At 40.0% G+C, this 25,184-nt stretch overlaps 1 protein-coding gene across 2 annotated transcripts; it reads right to left on the bottom strand.

Moving 5' to 3' along the window:
* Nucleotides 1-1,406: 1,406 nt before the first annotated feature.
* Nucleotides 1,407-24,788, bottom strand: LOC139746988 (sulfotransferase 1C4-like). Of its 2 annotated transcripts, none has more exons than XM_071658695.1 (8): nucleotides 21,565-21,628; nucleotides 18,633-18,807; nucleotides 13,731-13,876; nucleotides 12,569-12,773; nucleotides 10,882-11,008; nucleotides 7,072-7,238; nucleotides 5,507-5,627; nucleotides 1,407-3,568 (listed from the first exon to the last, which is right to left on the bottom strand). In XM_071658695.1, the coding sequence occupies exons 2-8, from the start codon at nucleotides 18,801-18,803 to the stop codon at nucleotides 3,456-3,458; spliced, it is 1,050 nt and encodes a 349-aa protein (XP_071514796.1). In that variant the 5' UTR covers nucleotides 18,804-18,807; nucleotides 21,565-21,628; the 3' UTR covers nucleotides 1,407-3,455. The 2 variants fall into 2 exon arrangements, with proteins under 2 accessions (XP_071514796.1, XP_071514793.1); XM_071658692.1 differs by lacking the exon at nucleotides 21,565-21,628 and adding an exon at nucleotides 24,686-24,788 and having other exon boundaries at nucleotides 3,339-3,568.
* Between the last annotated feature and the right edge of the window lie 396 nt (nucleotides 24,789-25,184).

Raw genomic sequence — 25,184 nt, 5'->3', positions numbered from 1 at the left:
GCTCAGAGGAGATGTACGGTTCCATCCTTTCACCTGTGTAGGTAAATAGAGAAACATCATCACGGAAAATCTATGGTTGCATACCAAACCATATCCTTAATACTATACACAATATAGCAGATGAAATAGTGGTGATAGAGTCACTTTAGGAAGATGCGTCAATACTTATCATCATTACTTATCATGATGTACCGTATAAAACCTCGTAATTACACTATCCTTTGAGGTAATTGGATTCGAATTAAGCCTTTCTGTGTCTGTATGATACATATGGTACAGTTGCTGAATAGAATCATTATACGATTTGGAAATATGTCTGTGAGTACAGAGAAAATACAGTATGGATGCAGGATGGATGCCAGTGTAATAAATGCCTTGATGCTGATGGACATTTTACAGAGAGAGTGAACTGTCATCTATCCACGTTGCAGTTTCGTATCATAACCTGATCATATCTAGTACTTTGAACATAGTAACAATACGGTGGTATGGCATTGCAGCTACTACCTTGCCTCAACCCGTCTTCACTCCCTTGAATATCATCTCTACACGACTATTGTGTGCACAGTTGACGTACCTCATAGGAAAAAAGATGAACTGACATCTAGTTGCATACCACCCACACCTCGACACCTGTTTGGGATTCGGATGACCTGCGAAGCATCGAAACCCCGAACGACACTCGTAACTGTACTATGGTTGTTACCTACCATTTGTGGACCATAAGGTAATGAAATCGGCAAACTGGTGTAGAAATGATTGTATTATGCCACGTATGATCATCCCAACATACGTCTTGGCTAGGGTTACCGAAAGTACGATAGGTACAGACAATGACGCAGGGATTAATGTGACAAGGGTATAGGGTTGATGTGTTAGGCCAGGCAGCCTGGGCTCCAGACGCTACTATAGCACGTTCATGAAGCATTACCATCTTTCAGTGTTAGTCGCTAAATTATTGACGCTCAAGTGTTAACACGTTGATCGCCATAATACTGTCCAAAGTACAGTATGCAGGGCAGATGTTTTATGTCTATAAATGATCAGTGTCACAGCATGACTGTGACTAGGATGTGTCTCTTCCCAAGTTTCTGTTCTTACTTCGACACAATTTATAATTTATTATTTATGATTTATGATTCCGCTGCTACAACGCTAGGGATAATGATATTATCTGTTTAGTTACGAGTATCCCTGCTACAAGGTACAGTTACTTACATATAGTTTGATATTCTGTCTATTGTCAACTTTTTCAGTATGATTTTGAATCACCATTCATATATATATATATATATATATATATATATATATATATATATATATATATATATATATATATATATATATATATATATATATATATATATACATTCCTGTGAGTCCACTGGAAAAATGAAACACGAAAAGTTCCCAAGTGCACTTTCGTGTAATAATCACATCATCAGGGGAGACTCAAGAGAGAAATATAACAGTCAGTTGATATACAGCGAAGAGACGAAGCTAGGACGCCATTTGGTAAACATGTGATTGTCCAAAACATACAGTGAGCGTTCATAAACTTATTTTACAAATCTTATCAACAATAAAGTTCTCTAATTTGTATAGACCATCACTAATATTAAGATTATAATTCTTTGTGTATTTAATAATAGAAGATTCAATGATATTTCTCTTTGTAATAGAGTTAGAGTTAATAACTGAGATGGCATTACTCCAGTCAATACAATGATCATAGATTTTAACATGATTAAACAAGGCATTTGAGTCTTGTCCCGTTCTTATACTATATTTATGTTACTTAAGTCTAACAGAAAGATCTTACCAGTCTGACCAACATAAAATTTATCACAGTTTCCACAAGGAACTTTATAGATGCAACCAAGAGAATTTTCTGGTGAATTCCTGATTAAGATATTCTTTATAGTATTATTGTTGCTAAAGGCAACATTTACATTAAAGGATTTAAGCAACATGGGAAGCAAAGTGAAATTATTATTAAAAGGGAGAACTAGAAGACTCTTGGTGTCAATGGGGGGTTTGGGCTCAACTCTATAAAATGGATTCTTTGCTAACTTAAGGGATTCATCAATGAAAGATCTAGGGTACTTTAACTTAGATCCAATAGAATATATCTTCTCAAACTCATCATCAATAAACTCTGGACTGCAAATACGTAATGCCTTAAGGAACATAGATTGAAATGATGATAATTTAACTCTGTCATGTTGAGATGAGTAATAATGGATATATGAGCATACATTGGTGGGTTTTCTGTATATGCTAAACTTAAACTTGTTTCCTTGTCTATGAATCATGCAATCTAAAAATGGTAACATACCATTATTTTCATTTTCTACAGTAAATTTGATGGAAGGCACCAAATTGTTAAGTAAGGGGAGAAATATTTGTAAATTTTCATTTGTTGGCCAAACACAAAGAACATCATCTACATACCTAAACCAAATTGCATTAGAAGGTAAGATATCCTTTATATATATATACATGTATATATATGTATATCTTGAAGTGTATAGGTATATATATGTGCGTGTGTGGACGTGTATGTTTATATATGTGTATGTGGGTGGGTTGGGCCATTCTTTCGTCTGTTTCCTTGCGCTACCTCGCTAACGCGGTACACAGCGGCAAAGTATTATAGATATAGAGTATATATTTATATATAAAACAAGTCCAAAGAGAATATATCGTGATCCTTTTACTCTGTTAGTGGATGGAAATATTTCTTTAAAAGTCTATTTCTGTGAATTTATTTCACTGAAATCTTGTCACGCTATTACCAAGAGCCACATTAATAAACATGTATCAAGCTCATGTAGAAAAACCCTGAATAGTAATAAATTTCAGTCTTTAGGAAGGAGACTGATATCAGAGTAAGATAACTTCCAATCCCACTAAAGTTCCAATATATATATATATATATATATATATATATATATATATATATATATATATATATATATATATATATATATATATATATATATATATATATATATATATTTTTTTTTTTTTTTTTTTTTTTCAAACTATTCGCCATTTCCCGCGTTAGCGAGGTAGCGTTAAGAACATAGAACTGGGCCACTGAGGGAATATCCTCACCTGGCCCCCTTCTCTGTTCCTTCTTTTGGAAAATTAAAAAAAATTGAGAGGGGAGGATTTCCAGCCCCCCGCTCCCTCCCCTTTTAGTCGCCTTCTACGACACGCAGGGAATACGTGGGAAGTATTCTTTCTCCCCTATCCCCAGGGATAATATATATATATATATATATATATATATATATATATATATATATATATATATATATATATATATATATATATATATATATATATATATATATATATATATATATATATATATATGCACAAGTGAGTTAACCATTATTTTGGTTACATGTAAGTTTTCTTATGTTTTCTGAAATATGATATTTTCTTTAGGACGAACATGGGAAGGGGAGGTCGAAGTCCTTCGTATATCGATCCATCCACTGGTCGATCTTGGCCTGATGCTGCGGGCTGAGCTTCTGCTTCCAGTCCCCAACCTCACCTGAGGAACAGAGTCCAAGTCTTATCAATGCGATCACAAGACCACAAATCAGTACAATGTTTCCAGTACTACCCTTCACTCTGCCTTGTGTCTGGAACGGTAGACCACCACAAGAAGCCTTATACCTTGTGAGGATGGATCCCAGTGAATGAATACGAAATTCAGATGAATTCAAACAGAAGCAGACCATTGTGTCCTAATGAGGCTGTTTTTTGACAGTGGATAAGAACAGAAACTAAAGTTTTTCGTGTGGAAGGAGTAGCAAGTGCTTTTGGTATAGCTAAGGAAATGCAACTAATGCCAGTCGTGGATGTGAAGTACATTTATCAAGTTTGTGCTTAACACCATCTATGGTACTGCTTTCAACTTGTTGAAGAAGAAGTACTTCGCTTCATTGGAGGTAAGACGTATCCCCAAAAGCTTACAGCCATCACGACGAATGAAATCAAACGAATCTAACCTTATGTAGTTCGCTAGACCAAACTTATCGAAGCCCTTGATGATTCTGAACACCTGTGTTAGATTATCTCTTATCCATCTCTTTTCTAAGATAAATTAACCTCATTCTTGTAGTCGTGTTTCGTAGGATTTGTTTCTCATGTCTGGAATCGTCTCCGAAGCTAGCCACCGTACTCTCTCGATTCTGTACATGGCTTTCTTCAAATAATGTGACCAAAACTGAACACAATATTCAAGATGAGGACGGACCAGTGGGTTGCAAAGCGTGAGGTTAATTTCCCAAGACTTATATATCCGAAAGCCCTGCCATTAAATCCAAAAGCTTTGTTCGCCCTTTCTACTGCTTCTATGCATTGCTTACTTGGCCTTAGATCACCAGAGATTATCAAGCGCAAGTGTTTTCCTCACTTACCTTTTGTCGTTCAACAAAATACATATTGTAGTTTACCTTTCCATTTGTTTCTCCTGATGTGTAAAACTTTGCACAAATAGAATATAAAGAATCATTTGCTGCCTGTGAGCCCAGTCCAACAGGTTTTCTATGTCAGACTGAAGCTGTAGACTTTCACTGATGCTGCAACCATTCGATATCTATTGTATACTGCATCCCATTATCAATATCTTGAGTATATATGAAAAAAAAGGCCCTCATGAATGATGCCTGTGGCATACCACCTGCTACTTCGAACAACTCAGACGATAAGTATTTATCACTCCTCTTTGGTTATGACCAGTCAGTCAATTCCTTAACTGTCGAAATACAACCTCATTTGTACCATGTGTCTAAAATTTTGCTAGTAACTCCTGATGTGAAATTCCATCGAATGCTTTTTGAAGATCTATATACTAAATGACATCAGTTGTTCTGCTCTCATCTTTCATCTTTTATTTCACGGTGTTGGAAAATGTCTTCCCCGCCTAGCACTGGAACTGGATTTTGGACAAGACTTGTTACTTCAGTTGTAAATACAAGTGAAAAAAATCATTTAGTCTTTGTCATGTCCCAGTTGATTGGGTAATGACTTTCTTACTTCCAACATGATTATAGAATTGATGAGGGCTTTTTTGCACTTTTTAGCAACATACGACATAGTTTCTTGTCGCAAACCTACGTAATTTACTCTAACATGTTGGTTATTTGTATCTCTTACCTTCTTATGTTTATCTATATTTACTCGACTATTTCCATAGTAGGAATTGAAAGTACGAAGAAGTTTTGGCTATTTTGGCTTAACATCTTATGTCAAGCACCTACACTTAACACTAGTCCTTGTAGGTCAAGATGGAGGAAAAAGAAAATCAGAAAGAAATGATCCCATGCCTCCTTTCGCATCAAAACTACTGTACATAGTCTTCTTTGTATTTGATACATGATAAAGCCATCAGTGTTGGAGACATATGGATGCTTCTCACGACTGAAAAATAATTTCAGTTTGATCTTCACAGTAATCAGGATATTGAATATAAGTTTGGACATACCTTTCCTAAAAAATCCTCCTTCGGTGCTTATCATGTCCTCACGCAAATGCTGGTCTTCCTTCAGGCTGTCGATTGCCTCCTCACGAATCTTCATCTCGCTGAAGCTGGTGTACTTTGCTACCTGTGAAATAGAGTAAACCATGAAGGTAATATTCACTGAAATAATGCTATTGATAATGATGATGAAGAAAGACTTACAATACTGAGATACGTTGTTTATGACTTACAGTTCCTGAAAACTGTTATCTAGGTGAGAATGAACACATACGTTCTAGAGAAACATAAGAAATGAGAGTAGGTAATCTATGTAGATGGAAACAACAACATTTAAAAGTGAAGACAATAATCATCCATCTACACTAGCATTCAATATTATCTTCTCGTGAAGCAAAACACCATTAAACTCATCTTCACTATGCGCTCGAAAACTTAAACTCACTTCAAAGGCCATAAGCTGACCCTTAAGTGGTAAGTCAAATGTTATCTTCACTGCTCCCTCATATTCAACACACTCTGCTTCTCACTACAGACTTAGCTTTACTATGCCCTTACGGGTCATGCCAAAGACCATCTTCCCTATGTCTTCATTCTCAACACACTCAAGTTCGCTGAAGCCTCTATACCAATGGGTTTTGATCTGGCCCACTTTGGGTAGTTCCAACATTATCTTCGTTGCATCCTGGGACCATTGTTCTTATCCCTGATCCTAAAGGGGTCAGTTCGAACACCTTCGCTTGACTACTTAACGTGTTTATGACCAATATCAACATTACATTTGTCCCTTTGGGATCAAGTCTATGTGGACAACATACGCTTTTTGATGTCCTATGATGACGTACGTCAGCTTTATGTTTGCTTATCCTTTTGGTAATGCCTCGCCCTGTTTCCCCACAGTAAGTAGCCGGACAGTCAGAACATGGTGTACTTACTGTATATCACGTTAACCCCGTTAATCCATTTTCCACTTTCTGTTTCGTTTTCAACACATCACTTATAGGACACTTATAAAGATGGCAAGAGGTGAATTTAATTCATGACCGACTGAGCAAACAAGTAAGAAAAGCCGTGGAACCATCCTACTGCTAGGTATTACAAACACTACTTCCTTCAAATATCCTCCGTTCAAACTTAATCCCCAGCTAACCTGTCTTCCTACCCTGCCAAACTTGATGTCCTTGTATTCATTCATACTTTCAGCTTTCTCTTCTCTCGCACTCCCTAACTTCTACTGTTTCTCACTTGCATCACTACCAGCACTGTGTCATCAGCAAAACGCGAATGACACAGTTCTCATTCTCCATAACCACCTACAGACTATATACCTGTCCCTCTCTCCAACTAGGTCCCAGTTGCTCTACCTACTGTAGGTCGTTCTCCGCTAGACGAGGGCCTAACAGCTCTTACCCTTTGCCGATTCCTTTCTAACAGGCTGAGGAGAACCATTTAACCTTACCCTCTACAGCTGTCCTCCGTCAGGCTGTTACCATCTTCGTCCGGCTAGATCAACATCCCTCCTAGGTTCTGTAGCTGTGGCTCCGTAAGGCTGAGGGACCATGCAAGCTTACCTTCTCCAGCTGCTCCTCCGTCATGTTGGTGTCCAGGAACTTGTTCAGCTTTCGGAGTTCGACCATATTGTTGCGTTTGAGATCCTCAAAAAAGATGAAATGAAGGTTAGGATGGTCTCGCTTCTCTAGCGCCTCCTTCACGTGCAACCAGTATGGTCCATACACCACTGTCAACATGAAAAAATTACACAGCTGTTTTCTTCTGCTGTATTTAAATTTCTAAAAAGGGAAACAGAAGAAAGAGTCAAGAAGGGAGTGCTCATCCTCCTCGAAGGCTCAGCTTGGGTTGTGTGTGTATGTAGCCAAAATGAGAAGAAGAGAAAGATAGCTAGTATGTGAAGAAAGAAACCTGAATGTTCTCAAGGGTAAAAGGGAGTAAAGTCAGGGGTTGTTGAGAAGACAAGAGCTACGGAAGGAGTGGCAATACTCCTGAAGCAGTTGTAGGAGTATGTGATAGAGAGTAAGAAAGTAAATTCTAGATTGATTTGGGTAAAACTGAAAGTGGATGGAAAGAGATGGGTGATTATTGGTGCCTCTGCACCTGGTCATGAGAAGAAATATCATGAGACACAAATGTTTTGGGAACAGTTGAGTGAATGTGTTAGCAACCTTGATGCATGAGATCAGGTTATAGTGATGGGTGATTTAAATGTGAAGGTGAGTGATATGGCAGTTAAGGGTATGATTGGTGTACATAGGGTGTTCAGTGTTGTAAATGGAAATGGTGGAAAGCTTGTGGATTTATGTGCTGAAAATAGTTTGGTGATTGGGAATACCTGGTTTAAAAAGAGAGATATACATAAGTATACATATGTGAGTAGGAGAGATAGTCAAAGGGCATTATTGGACAATATGTAGATTGATAGGCGTGTAAAAGAGAGACTTTGGGATGATAATGTGCGATGAGTGGCAGCAGGGGGGATATCTGATCATTATCTTTAGGAGGCGAAGGTGAAGATTTGTAGATGCTTTCAGAGAAGAAGAAAGAATGTTAGGAAGAAGAGAGTGGTGAGAGCAAGTGACCTTGGAGAGGAGACGTGTGAGGAATTATCAGGAGAGATTGTGTGCAGAATGGTTAAAGGTGAGTGCAAATGACGTAAGGGGAGTGGGGGAGGAATGGGATGTATTTAGGGAAGCAGTGATGGAATGCGCAAAAGATGCATGTGGTATGAAAAAGATGGGAAGTGGGCAGATTATAAAGGGTAGTGAGTGGTATGATGAACAAGTAAGATTGTTAGTGAAAGAGAAGAGAGGCGTTTGGACGATATTTTCAGGAAAGTAATGCAAATGACTGGGAAATGTATAAAAGAAAGCAGCAAGAAGTCAAGGGAAAGGTACAAGAGTTAAGATAGAGGCCAAATGAGATTTAGGGTGAGAGAGTATCATTAAATTTTAGGGAGAATAAAGAGATGTTTTGGTAGGAGGAAAGTATCGTGTATAAGACAAGAAAACAAATGGAAACATAGATGAAGGGAGCAAGTGGGGAAATAATAACAGGTAGTGATGAAGTGAGAAGGGGATGGAGTGAGTATTTTCAAGGTTTGTTAAATGTGTTTGATGATAGAGTGGCAGAGATACGGTGTTTTGGGAGGGGTGGTATGCGAAGTGAGAGGGTCAGGAAAAAAGATTCGATTAAGAGACAAGAGGTAGTGATAGCTTTGCAAAAGAGGAAATCCGGCAAGGCGGCGAGTATTGCAGTAGAATTCATTAAAAAAGGGGGTGACTGTATTGTTGATTGGTTGGTAATGATATTCACTGTATGAATGGATCATGTTAAAGTGCCAGAGGATTGGCGGAATGCATGCATAGTGCCATTGTACAAAGGCAAAGTGGATAAAGGTGAGTGTTCAAACTACAGAGGCATAAGTTTGTTGAGTATTCCTGGAGGGTATTGATTGAGAGGGTGAAGACATGTACAGAGCATCAAAGTGAGAAAGAGCAGTGTGGTTTCAGAAGTGGTAGAGGATGTGTGGATCATGTGTTTCCTTTGAAGAATGTGTGTGAAAAACACTTAGAAAGGTAGATGGATATATATGTAGCATTTAATGATCTGGAGAAGGTATATGACAGAGTTGATAGAAATGCTTTGTGGAAGGTCATAAGAGTATATAGTATGAGAGGTAAGCTGCTAGATGCAATGAAAAGCTTTTACCAAGGACTTATGGCATGTGTACGAGTAGAAAGAGAGGAGAGTGATTGGCTCCCAGTGAATGTCGGTCTGCGGCAAGGGTGTGTGATGTCTCCATGTTTGTTTTATTTGTTTATGGATGGGGAAAAGTGTGTGAAAGAAGAAAGTTAAAAGTAAATGTGAATAAGAGGGAGGTTATTAGATTTAGTAGAGTTAAGGGACAGGTTAATTGGGATGCAAGTTTGAATGGAGAAAGATTGAAGGAAGAGAAGTGTTTCAGATTTCTGGGAGTGGACTTAGCAGCGGATGGAACCATAAAAGCGGAAGTGAGGCACAAGGTGGGGGATGGAGTGAAGGTTCTGGGAGCGATGAAGAATGTCTGAAAGGAGAGAACGTTATCTCGGAGAGCAAAAATGGGTATGTTTTGAAGGAATAGTAGTTCCAACAGTGTTATACAGGTGTGAGGCATGGACTATAGATAGGGCTATACGGAGGAGGATGGACGAGTTGGAAATGAAGTGTTCGAGGACAATATGTAGTGTGAGGTGGTTTGATCGAGTAAGTAATGAACGGGTGAGAGAGATGTGTGGAAATAAAAAGTGTGTGGTTGAGAGAGCAGAAGAGGGTGTGCTGAAATAGTTTGGACATATGAAGGGAATGGGTGAGGAAAGATTGACAAAGGGGATGAATGTGTTAGGGTTGGAGGGAACAAGAAGCGGGAGACCAAATTATTATCATTATTGTTATTATTGTTATTATTATTATTATCATTATTATTATTATTATTATTATTATTATTATTGTTATTATTATTATTATTATTACTATTGTTATTATTACTATCATTATTACTGTTATTATTATTATTATTATCATTATTATTATTATCATTATTATTATTATTATTATTATTATCATTATTATTATTATTATTATTATTATTATTATTATTATTATCATTATTATTATTATCATTATTATCATTATTATTATTATGATAATACTTTACATGCATGGCATGTGCAGATGAGTATCTTATAAAGGCCCTTGACCCAACGTAGCTGAAGTCCCGTGTGAGCTGAGCGTCACCTGTGGTGAAGACTTACATTGCACACCATGTGTTGTAAGAGTAACGTGTCTTCACTAACCGTACTTATACAGCTTGTAACACCTGAAGCTTATCATTTAGAAAGTTATACCTGCACTCTTATTGTGCATTTCGCTTCACTTTCTTGTTTCTACCACTACATTTACGTCATAATAACAGATATCCTCGTTACGGACCATCAGATCTCCTGTTGTCTGTGTTTCCCATTGTATGTGAGGAGTGAGATCCTTCGGGTATATAAGCCTTGAAGATGTAGGAGCCCCTAGATCAGAGATCCTTCGGCTCTAGTGACAGGACAACTTTGTATTAGGAGTCCTTGGCTCGTATAATAATCGTAATAAAGTTACAGAATTGTTTATCTAATCATGAAAACCTCCACAGATTACACTGAACTTCTAAGGCAATTTAACCTGCATGAACCAAATGGATTACTATGCTTAAATGTGTAATACATTGTTGTTTCACTCTGTGTGTCAACCAGGATCGAGTGGTCATCACTAGGTAAGCTGACAGTAGCAGCCAGGGTACACATGTTGCCCCGTGACCCCCCTCACATTACATCTACAATACTTACAGTCGTCATCCACAAAGTACTGGACGAACTGGTCCATGGATCCTGTGTAGCCATGTAACCTCAAGATGCGTGAGTGGTGAAGGTAGGAGACCACCACATCCTTCGGGTTTCTCGCTAGATACACCACCTGTAGCCAGGCATGAAGGATGGATGAATGATACATTAGTCTCTATGCTGATGTAAGATGTTTCATTTTCTTTTCTTTTTTTCTCTTGTCTCTCTACTTGTTTCCTCTGGACACTCGTGAAGGTATTGTTCTTAGCCTTGTCGCTATCTGTATGTAACCAGTTTAGGCATTGCGTATTTCATTTTCATTTAAGGAAGAGATCCCCATGTCTTGTCTATGAATCTGCGAGTGTGTACGCGTGAGTTGGGGTGAGGGGGTGAATAAATGAACAATAAATACAGGACAGTTTATTGAATTTAAGCAGCCATTCGTTTGGAATTATCCGGTTGAGATACCACTGAACTGCAGTAACAGGTTAATTCATCACAAGAGAGCTGGGTCCTTCTACGCTCTGAATAAGCAACATGAGTGAGGTACATCTCCATCTTACGGGAAGTCGAACAGGACAAATTCTATGACTGATACATCATGCATCATGCACTTGTGATGAGATGAGCACTAAGTTAATGAAAAAGTTACACATCGTTTGAACTGCAGTATACTATTGTAGTTGACGTACATTACGTATTCAGTGGTCAACGTTCAGTGATGAATAGTTTCCCTGCAGCTTGACTTACAGCATTATAGCAGTACGCTCAACCCAGAGAAAAACAAACTTACTAGATTGCTTAGCTATGCGCTCGTTAGCAGGTTATTGATGACATATACAGCAGTAGGTATGGGACTAATCTTGTACCTGTCTGTACGAGCACCGATTGGTACAAGGCAGCTGTGATGGAGCATGATGGTGTTTGGACACTGGGGCGGGAGAAGGTCTTGGTGACAGAGGTAACATGTTAAGGATCGTGATTCTTTGCCAGTATCTCCCAGTGTCATGATGCTTACACTAGGCGAGCTAAAGTTCTGACCCTCTAAGATACAGATTGAAGTTCTAACCTTCTTTAAACACCCAAGAAGATTCGAATCGAGTCGCTGGTTCACTCGTTCGCTGGTGGGTGGGTGGGTGTATATGGCAGTGTAAGACGCTTGATCCACCAGCTCCTCTTTCACTGGTCAATCCACTGAAAGTTGACAGTCTTATGTGCGGATCGGTGGTTGGATGAGATGTGTGTGTGTGTGTGTGTGTGTGTGTGTGTGTGTGTGTGTGAAAGGCAGGTCACAAACGCCGCATCTAGAGTACCTGGAAATGTGTTTTAAACGTTCACGGAACTAGCCTATTGCATGTGGGAGTTCTCTGAAATAGATATCAAACCAACAGAAGTTTCTCATAACATACTATGTATAGTAGGTGGCGACAGTCCTCTGTTACCCATTGTCATCTCAAGCTTACTACATTATGTTACCCTTCATTTCTTTTCTCTATTTAAGTTCCAAGTTTTTTTTTTCTAGATCTGCTACATCCTCTTAAGTCTCAACATGGACAGAATCACATCCGACTGCTTATAAAACAGGTATGACTCCTTAAAGAAATCTTCCATACCATTTCTTACTCTCTTCCACACCTATTCATCCCGTCGCACCCTCACCAATGCTGCACCACCTCCACCAGTCGTGCCTCACCTTGGCAGTGTCGAGGAGGTCTGGGCTGAGGAGGGAGAAGGGAAGATGCGTCTTTATGGTGCGGGGATCTGGTGTCGCCTCCACCAGTTGAAGCATCACTCCATCCTTAATGTTCCCATTTGGATACACCTTTCTGAAGGCTGCCATGCAAGCAGGGTTGTTCTCATAAGATGGAATGTTCTTAGACGATGTCAACATGTCAAAACTGAAAGAAATGAAAAGGAAAAAAAAAAAAGAAATATGTAGGAAAAGAGGCCCTCACACCCTAGATTTCAGAATGTGTATGTGCTACATCTGTCCATTGCTTGAACGAATGGATATCGCTGTTATTCTTATCAAGTTGCTAATGTAGCAAGGAGGTAAAGAGAAAGAAGGGGTAGAGGAAAAGGAGTTATTTCTTATCTCTTTTCCTCAGAAACTGTTTGATTCCTAGCCTATCAATAGATGCCAACAGTATTATCTAATCTCACCTGACTTCTGGATATGATATTAGAATATCTATACACGAATGGAAGAGTCTTACGCATACAAATGATGTACCCTTCTTTTCTATTAGAAAGTCTAGCTTCCATAAAAGGTGAGAAACTGCAGCATTCTTATGGTACATTTCTAAAGCACAGCTTACTATATTTTAGAGATAAGATTGTTCATCGCGTTACAATACCTTTCACTGTCTAGAGTCTTCTTGTAGAAATGGCATAGAAAAATGAAACTTTCACCACAGGACCAAGAGATTCACCTTACCTTCAATCATTGATTGGTATACCTTCACTAGATGAAAAATGCGATATCAGTCGTATAGATAATGGGCTATCCCAGTGAGTGAAAGTAATCATGATGACTGACATATGTAGGACATTTTAGGGTCATCTACCCCTCCTTCCAACTAAGTAACATGCACAGGAGACATTGAGATCCCCTTCTCAAAAGAGATCCAAATGGGTACGAGGTGTAGCTGTTATAGATGCGTTTTCTACTGTTAGAAAATCCATCAGAAAGAGGTTGCAAGAAACATGACCTCTCCTTAATGTTCATCTTTACATACTGATTTAGAAAATCTAAAGATATTGACTAGCAGACGATAACATTGGACCGATCTACTGAAGGAACATGAGGTCGAAGACAATCACTCTGTAAACACAGGAGTTCAGATGATACTCACTCCAGGAAGTGCACACGACGGCGGGTTGGAATCTTAGCTTCTGGATTGTTTAGGTCCGGGTTGTTCTTCATCGTCCAGACGATTTCTTGCATCCACGTCGTCCCGCACTTAGGCCACGTCATCACCACTACGTCGCTCTTCCGGAACTTAGAAAGGATTATTTATGTTGTTGTGTTCCCCCATCATTACTTATAGATCAGTAACTTGGTTTAGTAAAGTCTGCTGATGTGTGTTTACTGTGTCAGTACCAAAGCTCTGTAGGAACTTTAATGCTTTTTCTGAGATATCTAAAAAAAAAACTGTCATAGGACATCAGTTATAGATTTTACTGTTACATAACTACTGACGTTTTACAAGTTACATTTCGTCATAAAATGATATACAAAGGAATTCAAATAGCAAGCAATCATTGGGTCCTTGCGTTATAACAATAAGTTTGAGTGAAAACAGTGCAATTGATCGGTATGCTCTTGCAACAATCTGGTTATCTAATTCTAGCAAAGAGGAAGAGATTAAGCCAGTACATAATGGCAATGAGTGGCGCTAGATATCAGTGAGCAGTAGACCAGGAGTTTGATAGACTATACGAATTTCTGAACCCGACTTCAACATTTACATTATAACTTTCTTCCATTCTTGATGAGGATAGCAGTAAGATATCAATGGAAAATGAAGTATATGTTACATAAGGTCATAAGAATATAAGAAGTAAAGACACTTCAAGAGGCCTATTGGCCTCTTGGCAGGTCTTGAGTATACCCTCCCGTCTGAAACCATAATCACATCCAATCTTCGTTTCAAGCTACCTGGAGACCTAGCTTCCACTACTGTACTTGATCCCTTGCTCCATAAATCTAGAGTTAGAGTTACACTGATAAACAAACAGATAGCAAAGGGAAAGCACTCTCCATGCCTTTCACCACCTCCACTAGACGGGAAACATATAGCAAGGATTTCCTTGCAGAAATAATATACCTGATGGAAATCTGAAATGAAATGTCAGAAGCACTGAGAGAGTGTGACACCGATCTTGCCCCTGTGCTTGCTCGTCTATTCCTTTTCTGTTAAACATCTAAACTTTTCTTTCTTCTTGAAATCATGCATTGGTATATCCCATATCAAAGAAGTGTAATCGTTCCAATTCCTCGAAGTAACGTCCTGTTGCTTTAACCTCTACTATTTCTAAAGTCTTTGAAACCCTCCTCTTTCATATTCTCAGACGTCTTCAATCTCAGTCTTCTCTCAGATCACCAATATGGCATCCTTGAGGCGACATGCACTGATATATCCATTCCTAACTTAGTAATGTCTGATCCCAATCCCTGAAAGATTTTTGGAGAATTCTGTGTAATTGTCCTTGATATATCCGCAGATTTTGACAGCGTGTGGCACCGGCGTCTCATTTCTAAGTTCCCCCTCTTTTGGGTTTCTTTCCCCACTATGCTCACTCATATCTATCTTCCTCTCTAGCCGGTCTATCTCTTTGGATGTTGATGGATCACCCTGTCCCCTCCCTCCGTCAGAAGAGGTGTCCTTCAAGGTTCTCTTCTGTCCCCTACACTTTTTTTTTATCTTTTTTACCAACGATTTCCTTTCTTCTACAGATAACCAAGTGGATTCATATACTGACGACTCAACACTGCATTTCTTCACGTCCTACAAATCTGCTCCTTCTTCTCTTCTTCCACTAACTGCATCTTGTTTCGAAACAACTTCCTCAGTAAACTTGGATTTGGGCATGATTTCCTCATGGGGTAGACGAAATCTGGTTCAGTATAATGTCTCCAAGACCCAGTTTCTGCCTATCTCTCTATCAAAAATTATCTCACGAACTTCCTCTCTCTTTTGATGGATCTGATACTGCACCTCTTGACTTAGTGAACATTCTTGATATTGCTTTCATATCCACCCTATCTTGAAAACCCCACGTTACGGAAATGGCTACATTTGCCTGTAAGAAACTGGGAATCCTGTTATATGACGATTTTTTTCTCTCTCAAACAGTCATTCCGTTTATACAAAGCATTGACCCATCCGTCTTTGCATGGAGTACTAATTGGTCCTAACTTTAAGCATCAACAAATCCAGAAAAAGTTTGTCAAATGCTTTTGGGAGATCCAGTCATATAATATCAGTTGCTTCCATGTCATATTGCCTGATTTATGATGAAATTCAAAGAGGTTTATAAGGCATGATCCGCGCCTTCTAAATCCATGTTGTTTTTTATTGATCAAACTGTGATGCTCGAGGTAAGTTATGATTACGTCTCAAATAATCGACTCCAGAAGTTTACGTAAGGTTGATGTAAGACTTATAAAGGACAGTACCGGCCAGGCATTTTACGGCTTCCCTGCATGAATATGAGGCTAATATCTGCCAGTCTCCAGCTATACGATACTATTCTATCCTGGAGGGATTAATTGAAAGTATAGGTTAACGGTTTGGCAATTTCATGCTTGGCGTGTTTTTGATTACTCGTACGTAAAAACGATCAGGACCTGGACGTTTATTAGGCTTTGACTTATCTATTTGCGTTGGTACTTGCCTGACTGTGACGATAATTTCTGGTATTGTATGTGCGCTATCTATCACTGTCTCAAAATTCTGAGTTGCTGCTTTCTAGAGTAAAACAGAATTGAAAAGGTTATCCAGGGTTGATGCTCTGCTTTACCATTCACAATCCGAGGCCATCTTAGTTCGCTAAGGGTTTGGATGGTATTGCTAGTGGAATTTATTAAAAAAGGAGGTGACTGTATCGTTGACTGGTTGGTAAGGTAATTTAATGTATGTATGACTCATGGTGAGGTGCCTGAGGATTGGCGGAATGCGTGCATAGTGCCATTGTACAAAGGGATAAAGGGATAAAGGGATAAAAGTGAGTGCTCAAATTTCAGAGGTATATATGTATATATCTATTTATTCTATTTTGCTTTGTCGCTGTCTCCCGCGTTAGCGAGGTAGCGCAAGGAAACAGACGAAAGAATGGCTCAACCCACCCACATTCACATGTATAGACATACACGTCCACACACGCAAATATACATACCTATACATCTCAACGTATACATATACATATATACACATGTACATAATTCATACTGTCTGCCTTTATTCATTCCCATCTCCACCCCGCCACACATGAAATAACAGCCCTCTCCCCCCTCATGTGTGCGAGGTAGCGCTAGGAAGTCAACAAAGGCCCCATTCGTTCACACTCAGTCTCTAGCTGTCATGTAATAGTGCACCGAAACCACAGCTCCCTTTCCACATCCAGGCCCTACAGAACTTTCCATGGTTTACCCCAGACGCTTCACATGCCCTGGTTCAATCCATTGACAGCACGTCGACCCCAGTATACCACATCGTTCCAATTCACTCTATTCCTTGCACGTCTTTCACCCTCCTGTTCAGGACCCGATCACTCAAAATCTTTTTCACTCCATCTTTCCACCTCCAATTTGGTCTCCCACTTCTCCTCGTTCCCTCCACCTCTGGCACATATATCCTCTTGGTCAATCTTGCCTCACTCATTCTCTCGATGTGACCAAACCATTTCAAAACACCCTCTTCTGCTCTCTCAACCACACTCTTTTTATTACAACACATCCATCTTACCCTATTATTACTTACTCGATCAAACCACCTCACACCACATATTGTCCTTAAACATCTCATTTCCAGCACATCCACCCTCCTCCACACAACTCTATCCATAGCTCATGCCTCGCAACCATACAACATTGTTGGAACCACTATTCCTTCAAACATACCCATTTTTGCTTTCCGAGATAATGTTCTCGACTTCCAAACATTCTTCAAGGCTCCCAGAATTTTCGCCCCCTCCCCCACCCTATGATTCACTTCCGCTTCCATGGGTCCATCCGCTGCCAAATCCACTCCCAGGTATCTAAAACACTTCACTTCCTCCAGCTTTTCTCCATTCAAACTTACCTCCCAGTTGACTTGACCCTCAACCTTACTGTACCTAATAACCTTGCTCCTATTCACATTTACTCTCAACTTTCTTCTCTCACACACTTTATCAAACTCAATCACCAGCTTCTGCAGTTTCTCACACGAATTAGCCACCAGCGCTGTATCGTCAGCGAACAACAACTGACTCACTTCCCAAGCTCTCTCATCCACAACAGACTTCATACTTGCCCCTCTTTCCAAAACTCTTGCATTCACCACTCTAACAACCCCATCCATAAACAAATTAAACAACCATGGAGACATCACACACCCCTGCCGTAGACCTACATTCACTGAGAACCAATCACTTTCCACTCTTCCTACACGTACACATGCCTTACATCCTCGATAAAAACTTTTCACTGCTTCTAACAACTTGCCTCCCACACCATATATTCTTAATACCTTCCACAGAGCATCTCTATCAACTTTATCATATGCCTTCTCCAGATCCATAAGTGCTACATACAAATCCATTTGCTTTTCTAAGTATTTCTCACATACATTCTTCAAAGCAAACAGGGTATAAAAGTGGATAAAAGTGAGTGGTGAAATTACAGAGGTATAAGTTTGTTGAGTATTCCTGGGAAATTATATGGGAGGGTATTGATTGAGAGGGTTAAGGCATGTACAGAGCATCAGATTGGGGAAGAGCAGTGTGGTTTCAGAAGTGGTAGAGGATGTGTGGATCAGTGTTTACTTGGAAGAATATATATATATATATATATATATATATATATATATATATATATATATATATATATATATATATATATATATATATGTGTGTGTGTGTGTGTGTGTGTGTGTCTGTAAGTTCAGTTGGCAGTCTTGTCATGACTAACATCATAATGCCTCCTTAAGACTAACTGCAGAAAGCAGCGTTCGTCCCTCACACCCGACATCATGGCTAGATGTATCATATACCTTAAACCTGTAGAGTTTATCAGCAAAGCTGGTGTAGTCGGCTGGGAAGAGCCACCTGCCGGGGTTGAGGCGCACCATGCCGTTGGTGTAACCTTGGAAGTCCCTCTCCTGACGCTCCAGCTCCTCCCCCTGCAGCGCCTCCGCCGTGTGTCCACTCGCCAGATGCATCATTTACCTGCATCATGAAATCATTTATGATGATGGCAACTAATGAAAAAGAAAAGGATTAATTTAGAAGTGCCATAATTTCTTCACATCGACATATAACGAATAAACTTTTAAGGGTAGAACTATTCCATTATATTTCATTCAAATGTATAGAGAAATTCCACTGTGATAATACGTTATCCCATGATACATGTTATCATCATGTAAATGATAATAACTTGCCTAATACCAAATGCTCAGACTCACAGAAAAGCAAATTAGAAAATATTAAGAAAAGAAATAAGAATATATTAGAATATATTGTGCCACATTACTGTATTTAGATTCTCAGAATAAGTACAAAGCAACTTTAGAATGCCACACTAGAGCATGATCAAATAACGTATTTCAGTACGCACACACTCACACACACACACACGTACAAATGCAGGCAGTCTTATGAACTGTCCCAGTCTAACTTGCGAACTTGACCCCCTTCACCTAAGCTGGCTGCTCGCATACCCCCACCAGCTACCATCACGCCATACTCGGGAAGCTGCTAAGTCACATGACTATTGTGTGGCAATTCGAGGGTGGGCCGTTTTGATACCTGTTTTTTTCTCTACACGTCGGAGCTATGGAACTCATGTCTTTCCTAATAAACCTGGCACATTTCAAATGACAGATCTTTCACTTCCTTAAAAATGCGTAAATACTTTCCCTCATCTTTTCTTTTTCCATTTCATCTCTCTCTCTCTCTCTCTCTCTCTCTCTCTGTATACACACACAAACATATATATATATATATATATATATATATATATATATATATATATATATATATATATATATATATATATATATATATATATATATACATATATATATATATATATATATATATATATATATATATATATATATATATATATATATATATATATATATATATATACATATATATATATATATATATACATACATATACGAACATAGTGCATAGGAACGCGCACCTTCAGAGAACATACAAACCTCCAAAAGCCAGGATCGAACCCGGGATCCCTGTGCAAGAGGCGGAAATGCTAACCGCTAGGCTATGGACCTGGCTAATAGGAAATAACTATTCGAATACTAAGTACTCGAATACCCTCCGTCTCACGCCTGTTAGGAAATGACCGGTGTAGACCCCGTTGCTCATCAACATAGTATTCGAATAGTTATTTCCTATTAGCCAGGCCCATAGCCGAGCGGTTAGCATTCCCGCCTCTTGCACAGGGATCCCGGGTTCGATCCTGGCTTTTGGAGGTTTGTAGGATATATATGTATATATATATAAATATAAATATATATATATATATATATATAAATATATATATATATATATATATATTTTTTTTTTTTTTTTTTTTTTTTATTTTTTTATACTTTGTCGCTGTCTCCCGCGTTTGCGAGGTAGCGCAAGGAAACAGACGAAAGAAATGGCCCAACCCCCCCCATACACATGTATATACATACGTCCACACACGCAAATATACATACCTACACAGCTTTCCATGGTTTACCCCAGACGCTTCACATGCCTTGATTCAATCCACTGACAGCACGTCAACCCCGGTATACCACATCGCTCCAATTCACTCTATTCCTTGCCCTCCTTTCACCCTCCTGCATGTTCAGGCCCCGATCACACAAAATCTTTTTCACTCCATCTTTCCACCTCCAATTTGGTCTCCCTCTTCTCCTCGTTCCCTCCACCTCCGACACATATATCCTCTTGGTCAATCTTTCCTCACTCATTCTCTCCATGTGCCCAAACCACTTCAAAACACCCTCTTCTGCTCTCTCAACCACGCTCTTTTTATTTCCACACATCTCTCTTACCCTTACGTTGCTCACTCGATCAAACCACCTCACACCACACATTGTCCTCAAACATCTCATTTCCAGCACATCCATCCTCCTGCGCACAACTCTATCCATAGCCCACGCCTCGCAACCATACAACATTGTTGGAACCACTATTCCTTCAAACATACCCATTTTTGCTTTCCGAGATAATGTTCTCGACTTCCACACATTCTTCAGGGCCCCCAGAATTTTCGCCCCCTCCCCCACCCTATGATCCACTTCCGCTTCCATGGTTCCATCCGCTGCCAGATCCACTCCCAGATATCTAAAACACTTCACTTCACTTCATTTTTCTCATATGCAGAAATTCTACTCATTCCATAAACTCATTGAATTCCTCAAACATTTCTGGATCATCACTAAATACAAGTGGAATCTTTATCACTGTCTATTCCTTAAGAATCGTGGTTTCATTGGCACTGGATCACAGGTTGTATCTAAACTCACATAAAGAAAAAATGACAAAGTTCAAGTAACAGACGCACGTATTGACATCGTGAGACAACACAACCCTGGTATATCTCTGACTTACCACAAAGTAGGTAAGTCCCAGGTCACTCTGAGACATATAACCTCACACACTTCCCTCTAGAATAATGTACAGCTCTATACTGAGACATATAACCTCACACACTTCCCACTAGAATAATGTACAGCTCTATACTGAGACATATAACCTCACACACTTCCCTCTAAAATAATATACAGCTCTATACTAAGACATATAAGCTCACACACTTCCCTCTAAAATAATATACAGCTCTATACTAAGACATATAACCTCACACACTTCCCACTAGAATAATGTACAGCTGTATACTAAGACATATAACCTCACACACTTTCCCTCTAGAATAATGTACAGCTCTATATCTACCCTGTGAAGACCGGCCTGTATTTCTCGTGACGAAGGCAGGAGATACAGCGATCAAACTCAACTGAAAGGTGGCTCGGTGCGCTGACAGTGTGTGTGTTGCAAGATGATAACAACCTCTTCTGACGATGAAGTCAAGGACGGATAGATACTGGCTCAGGACCAACCTAGATGATATAGCGCCACCTTGACCAACCCACACTTACGAGGGTGACTTAATTTCTCTAATGTCACTGGCAGCGGTAACTAGCAAAGGTTTGAATCTATAGTGATGGCTTTAGGACACCTAAGTGTGGGGCGGGGCGTCGTGGTATCATAATGGGGTGGTGGAGTGGTGAAGTACTCATAATGGGAAGTAGATGTACCCAGCCAGAACAACACTTCATATAATCGCCATATCGCTCTATTTTTTGTGACGTGTTATCGTAAAAGCTCCAGCCACAGAATCACAAGTTATGATACGCATATCATCAGTATCTCATATGGCCATGCATTACACGCCCTCATACGTAGTGCATGTTATGTATATATATATATATATATATATATATATATATATATATATATATATATATATATATATATATATATATATTCTCTCTCTCTCTCTCTCTCTCTCTCTCTCTCTCTCTCTCTCTCTCTCTCTCTCTCTCTCTCTCTCTCTCTCTCTCTCTCTCTCTCTTCTGTTTATCAGACATTTGCGTGAAGAATTCTGGGTTTTTTTTTGGCAGGAATTACCCATCACTAGTGCAAATATCGTTTACAACGCTCACAGGTTCTGCACAGCGAACACCTTTAGTAACATCAGCTCCTTTGGTAATGATCTTTGGTGTCGTATTAATAAACAGACGGAAATAAACCTCAGTACGAGAGTAGATCAGGTTAAAGTCAAGCTGATATTGGTGTCGGGCCACAGGTAATGTCTGTTTTGCTTTGCATGACAAGTAATCAATTATGCTCACTCAGGTGTTGACACTCACACCTGTAACTCATGCTGTAAAATTGTTCATATCACTATTGACAACAAGGAAAAGGACTCATGAAGCATAAGACTATTGTTGAAAACTTTAGCATCTATGGATAATTAAACTGCCTCGCGTAGCACAATACATAAACATGTAATGACGATTATATTCATAAAACATTGATCTTTTTATCTATAGAGGAACTGATTTTGGACAATGTCAAACCCAGAGTGGAGTCTATTGTGCTATTTTGACACAGGATAGACTAACGCAGTACTTAGAGGTTGACTGGTGGGAACTGTGGGGCTGGTGTGTCTGTGTTGTGTGGGTGTGAGGACTATGGGGCTGGTGTGTCTGTGTTGTGTGGGTGTGGACTGTGGGGCTGGTGTCTCTGTGTTGTGTGGGTGTGTGGACTGTGGGGCTGGTGTGTCTGTGTTGTGTGGGTGTGAGGATTATGGGGCTGGTGTGTCTGTGTTGCGTGGGTGTGTGGACTGTGGGGCTGGTGTGTCTGTGTTGTGTGGGTGTGGACTGTGGGACTGGTGTGTCTGTGTTGTGTGGGTGTGTGGACTGTGGGACTGGTGTGTCTGTGTTGTGTGGGTGTGGACTGTGGGGCTGGTGTCTCTGTGTTGTGTGGGTGTGAGGACTATGGGGCTGGTGTGTCTGTGTTGTGTGGGTGTGAGGACTGTGAGGCTGGTGTGTCTGTGTTGTGTGGGTGTGTGGACTGTGGGACTGGTGTCTCTGTGTTGTGTGGGTATGGACTGTGGGGCTAGTGTGTCTGTGTTGTGTGGGTGTGTGGACTGTGGGGCTGGTGTGTCTGTGTTGTGTGGGTGTGAGGACTGTGAGGCTGGTGTGTCTGTGTTGTGTGGGTGTGTGGACTGTGGGGCTGGTGTGTCTGTGTTGTGTGGGTGTGAACTGTGGGACTAATGTGTCAGTGTTTTGTGGGTGCGGACTGTGGGGCTGGTGTGTCTGTGTTGTGTGGGTGGGATAATGATTACGGAGCCTCTGTGTGGCTCACAAAGTATTATTGTAGGTACAACGAACATAAGATTACAGATAAGTAAGATATAAACGATTGTAACACGTCATATGAAATTTCTTATTTCTCAGATGTCCTCATGTGAGCTCTTCACTCATGAGGCAGAAGTCTTCGCGTCAGGACAGTAATCATAATGATCTATACGTCGAAGACATTTCATGACCCGTTCAAAACCAATACAAAAACAAATGCAAACGAAAAGATATTTTTGACAAAAATTTTGCTGTTAACTTCCATTGATTCTGCAATTACTCTGGTCATTACGAGTTGAATAATGTACAATACACCATTCGTTTCCATTATACAATTAACGTTCTTGAAGGAGGGTTGAACAGCCATGCTCTCACGAATTCTGATCCTTTAGGAGTCTTTCTCCTGTGTCCCTCGGTTAGCAACTGTGGACCTGATAAGATAAAGCTCTCAACTCTGATAAGAATTTGAGAGAATATTCACTTTGTTGTTCTCTCGTCATGCATGATGCTGATTCTACCACACTGGATATTACCTGATTGTTGATATTCTAGATAAATCCCCTTGTGAAGGTCAATATCGACGTTTCTTCTATTTCTTTAAAGAGTCTATGACCAGACATGGATCTCAGAGGTTATATTTCCAGTGAAGGAAGATGGTAAACAAATTCTCCAGACAATAGACCACTATTGTTATGTACACGGAAATGTATCTTTTGGGATAACAGCTTTTGTTTTCATGTGAGCTTCATTAGATATAAACATTAGGTAAGCAGAGCCGTTTCGCCAGTTAATATCATCGTTCCTTTCGTCTGTTACTTCTAATATGGTATATCTTCAGCGTTCTCAGAAACGAGGGAAAGAAGATCGATTTCTCTTGAGCTGAGAGCACGAACGTAATACCCATCTTGGGTAGGAAGCAAAACATCTGTAAAATTCATTATTCAAGAATAAGGACTTCACAGCGGCAGCATTTTCTGTCGTCTCTCCTGTTTGACAGATGCGTCTGGTCTCTCTGTCTCGTGTGACCCCCCAGCCCAATGTTGATGGTGACAGATAGACAGGATCTCGGGGAAACGAAACTGTGACTGAGTATCCTTCCTTGATCACTGACCCAGGTGCTTCCCAACACACTTGCGTAAGAGTATACTAACCCAGAGTTTTGTGCCCTACACAGCGTCCCGCTCCTTCTGTAAACGAGTCCCATCAGTTGTCTGTAAGGTCAGGTGTCCCAGCCCAACACAAGTGGGGCGGGGAATAAGAGGCGTTCTTGCAGCCGGAGTGAGTGTGACTGGGGAGGATACGTGGGGAGATAAGATAAAGCAGATAAGGGGAATTAGAAGAGTAGGAGGAGGCAGAAAATAAGAAAACACATATGTCAGAGGTGAGGGCTACTACAGTAGGGATTAAGGAGAAGTTCTTCTGGCATTAGGATCACAGGTCCACAGGAGGATTGAGGGACAAACAATGGAAAATGAGGCGCAACGGAGACGAGAACGTCCAAAGGGTTTGGAGACCAGACCATGGGTGACAGAGCTGGAAGTGTGGAGGCCAGACCGTGGGTGACAGTGCTGGAAGTGTGGAGGCCAGACCGTGGGTGACAGTGCTGGAAGTGTGGAGACTAGACCATGGGTGACAGTGCTGGAAGTATGG

The sequence above is a fragment of the Panulirus ornatus genome, chromosome 67, assembly GCF_036320965.1.
Source record: "Panulirus ornatus isolate Po-2019 chromosome 67, ASM3632096v1, whole genome shotgun sequence".
Classification (NCBI taxonomy): domain Eukaryota; kingdom Metazoa; phylum Arthropoda; class Malacostraca; order Decapoda; family Palinuridae; genus Panulirus; species Panulirus ornatus.
Note: the sequence above shows the minus strand (reverse complement) of the source record. Positions and strands in the feature narration are given on the sequence as shown.

What these genes read in the sequence shown, in the direction of transcription:
- LOC139746988 (XM_071658692.1), bottom strand. Translation starts at nt 18,803, where the DNA reads ATGATGCATCTGGCGAGTGGACACACGGCGGAGGCGCTGCAGGGGGAG. An exon ending in ATAAACTCTACAGGTTTAAG is followed by an intron (nt 13,877 to 18,632) that starts GTATATGATACA and finishes ATCCTTTCTAAG; the next exon opens with TTCCGGAAGAGCGACGTAGT. An exon ending in GTACTTTGTGGATGACGACT is followed by an intron (nt 7,239 to 10,881) that starts GTAAGTATTGTA and finishes TCATGTTGACAG; the next exon opens with TGGTGTATGGACCATACTGG.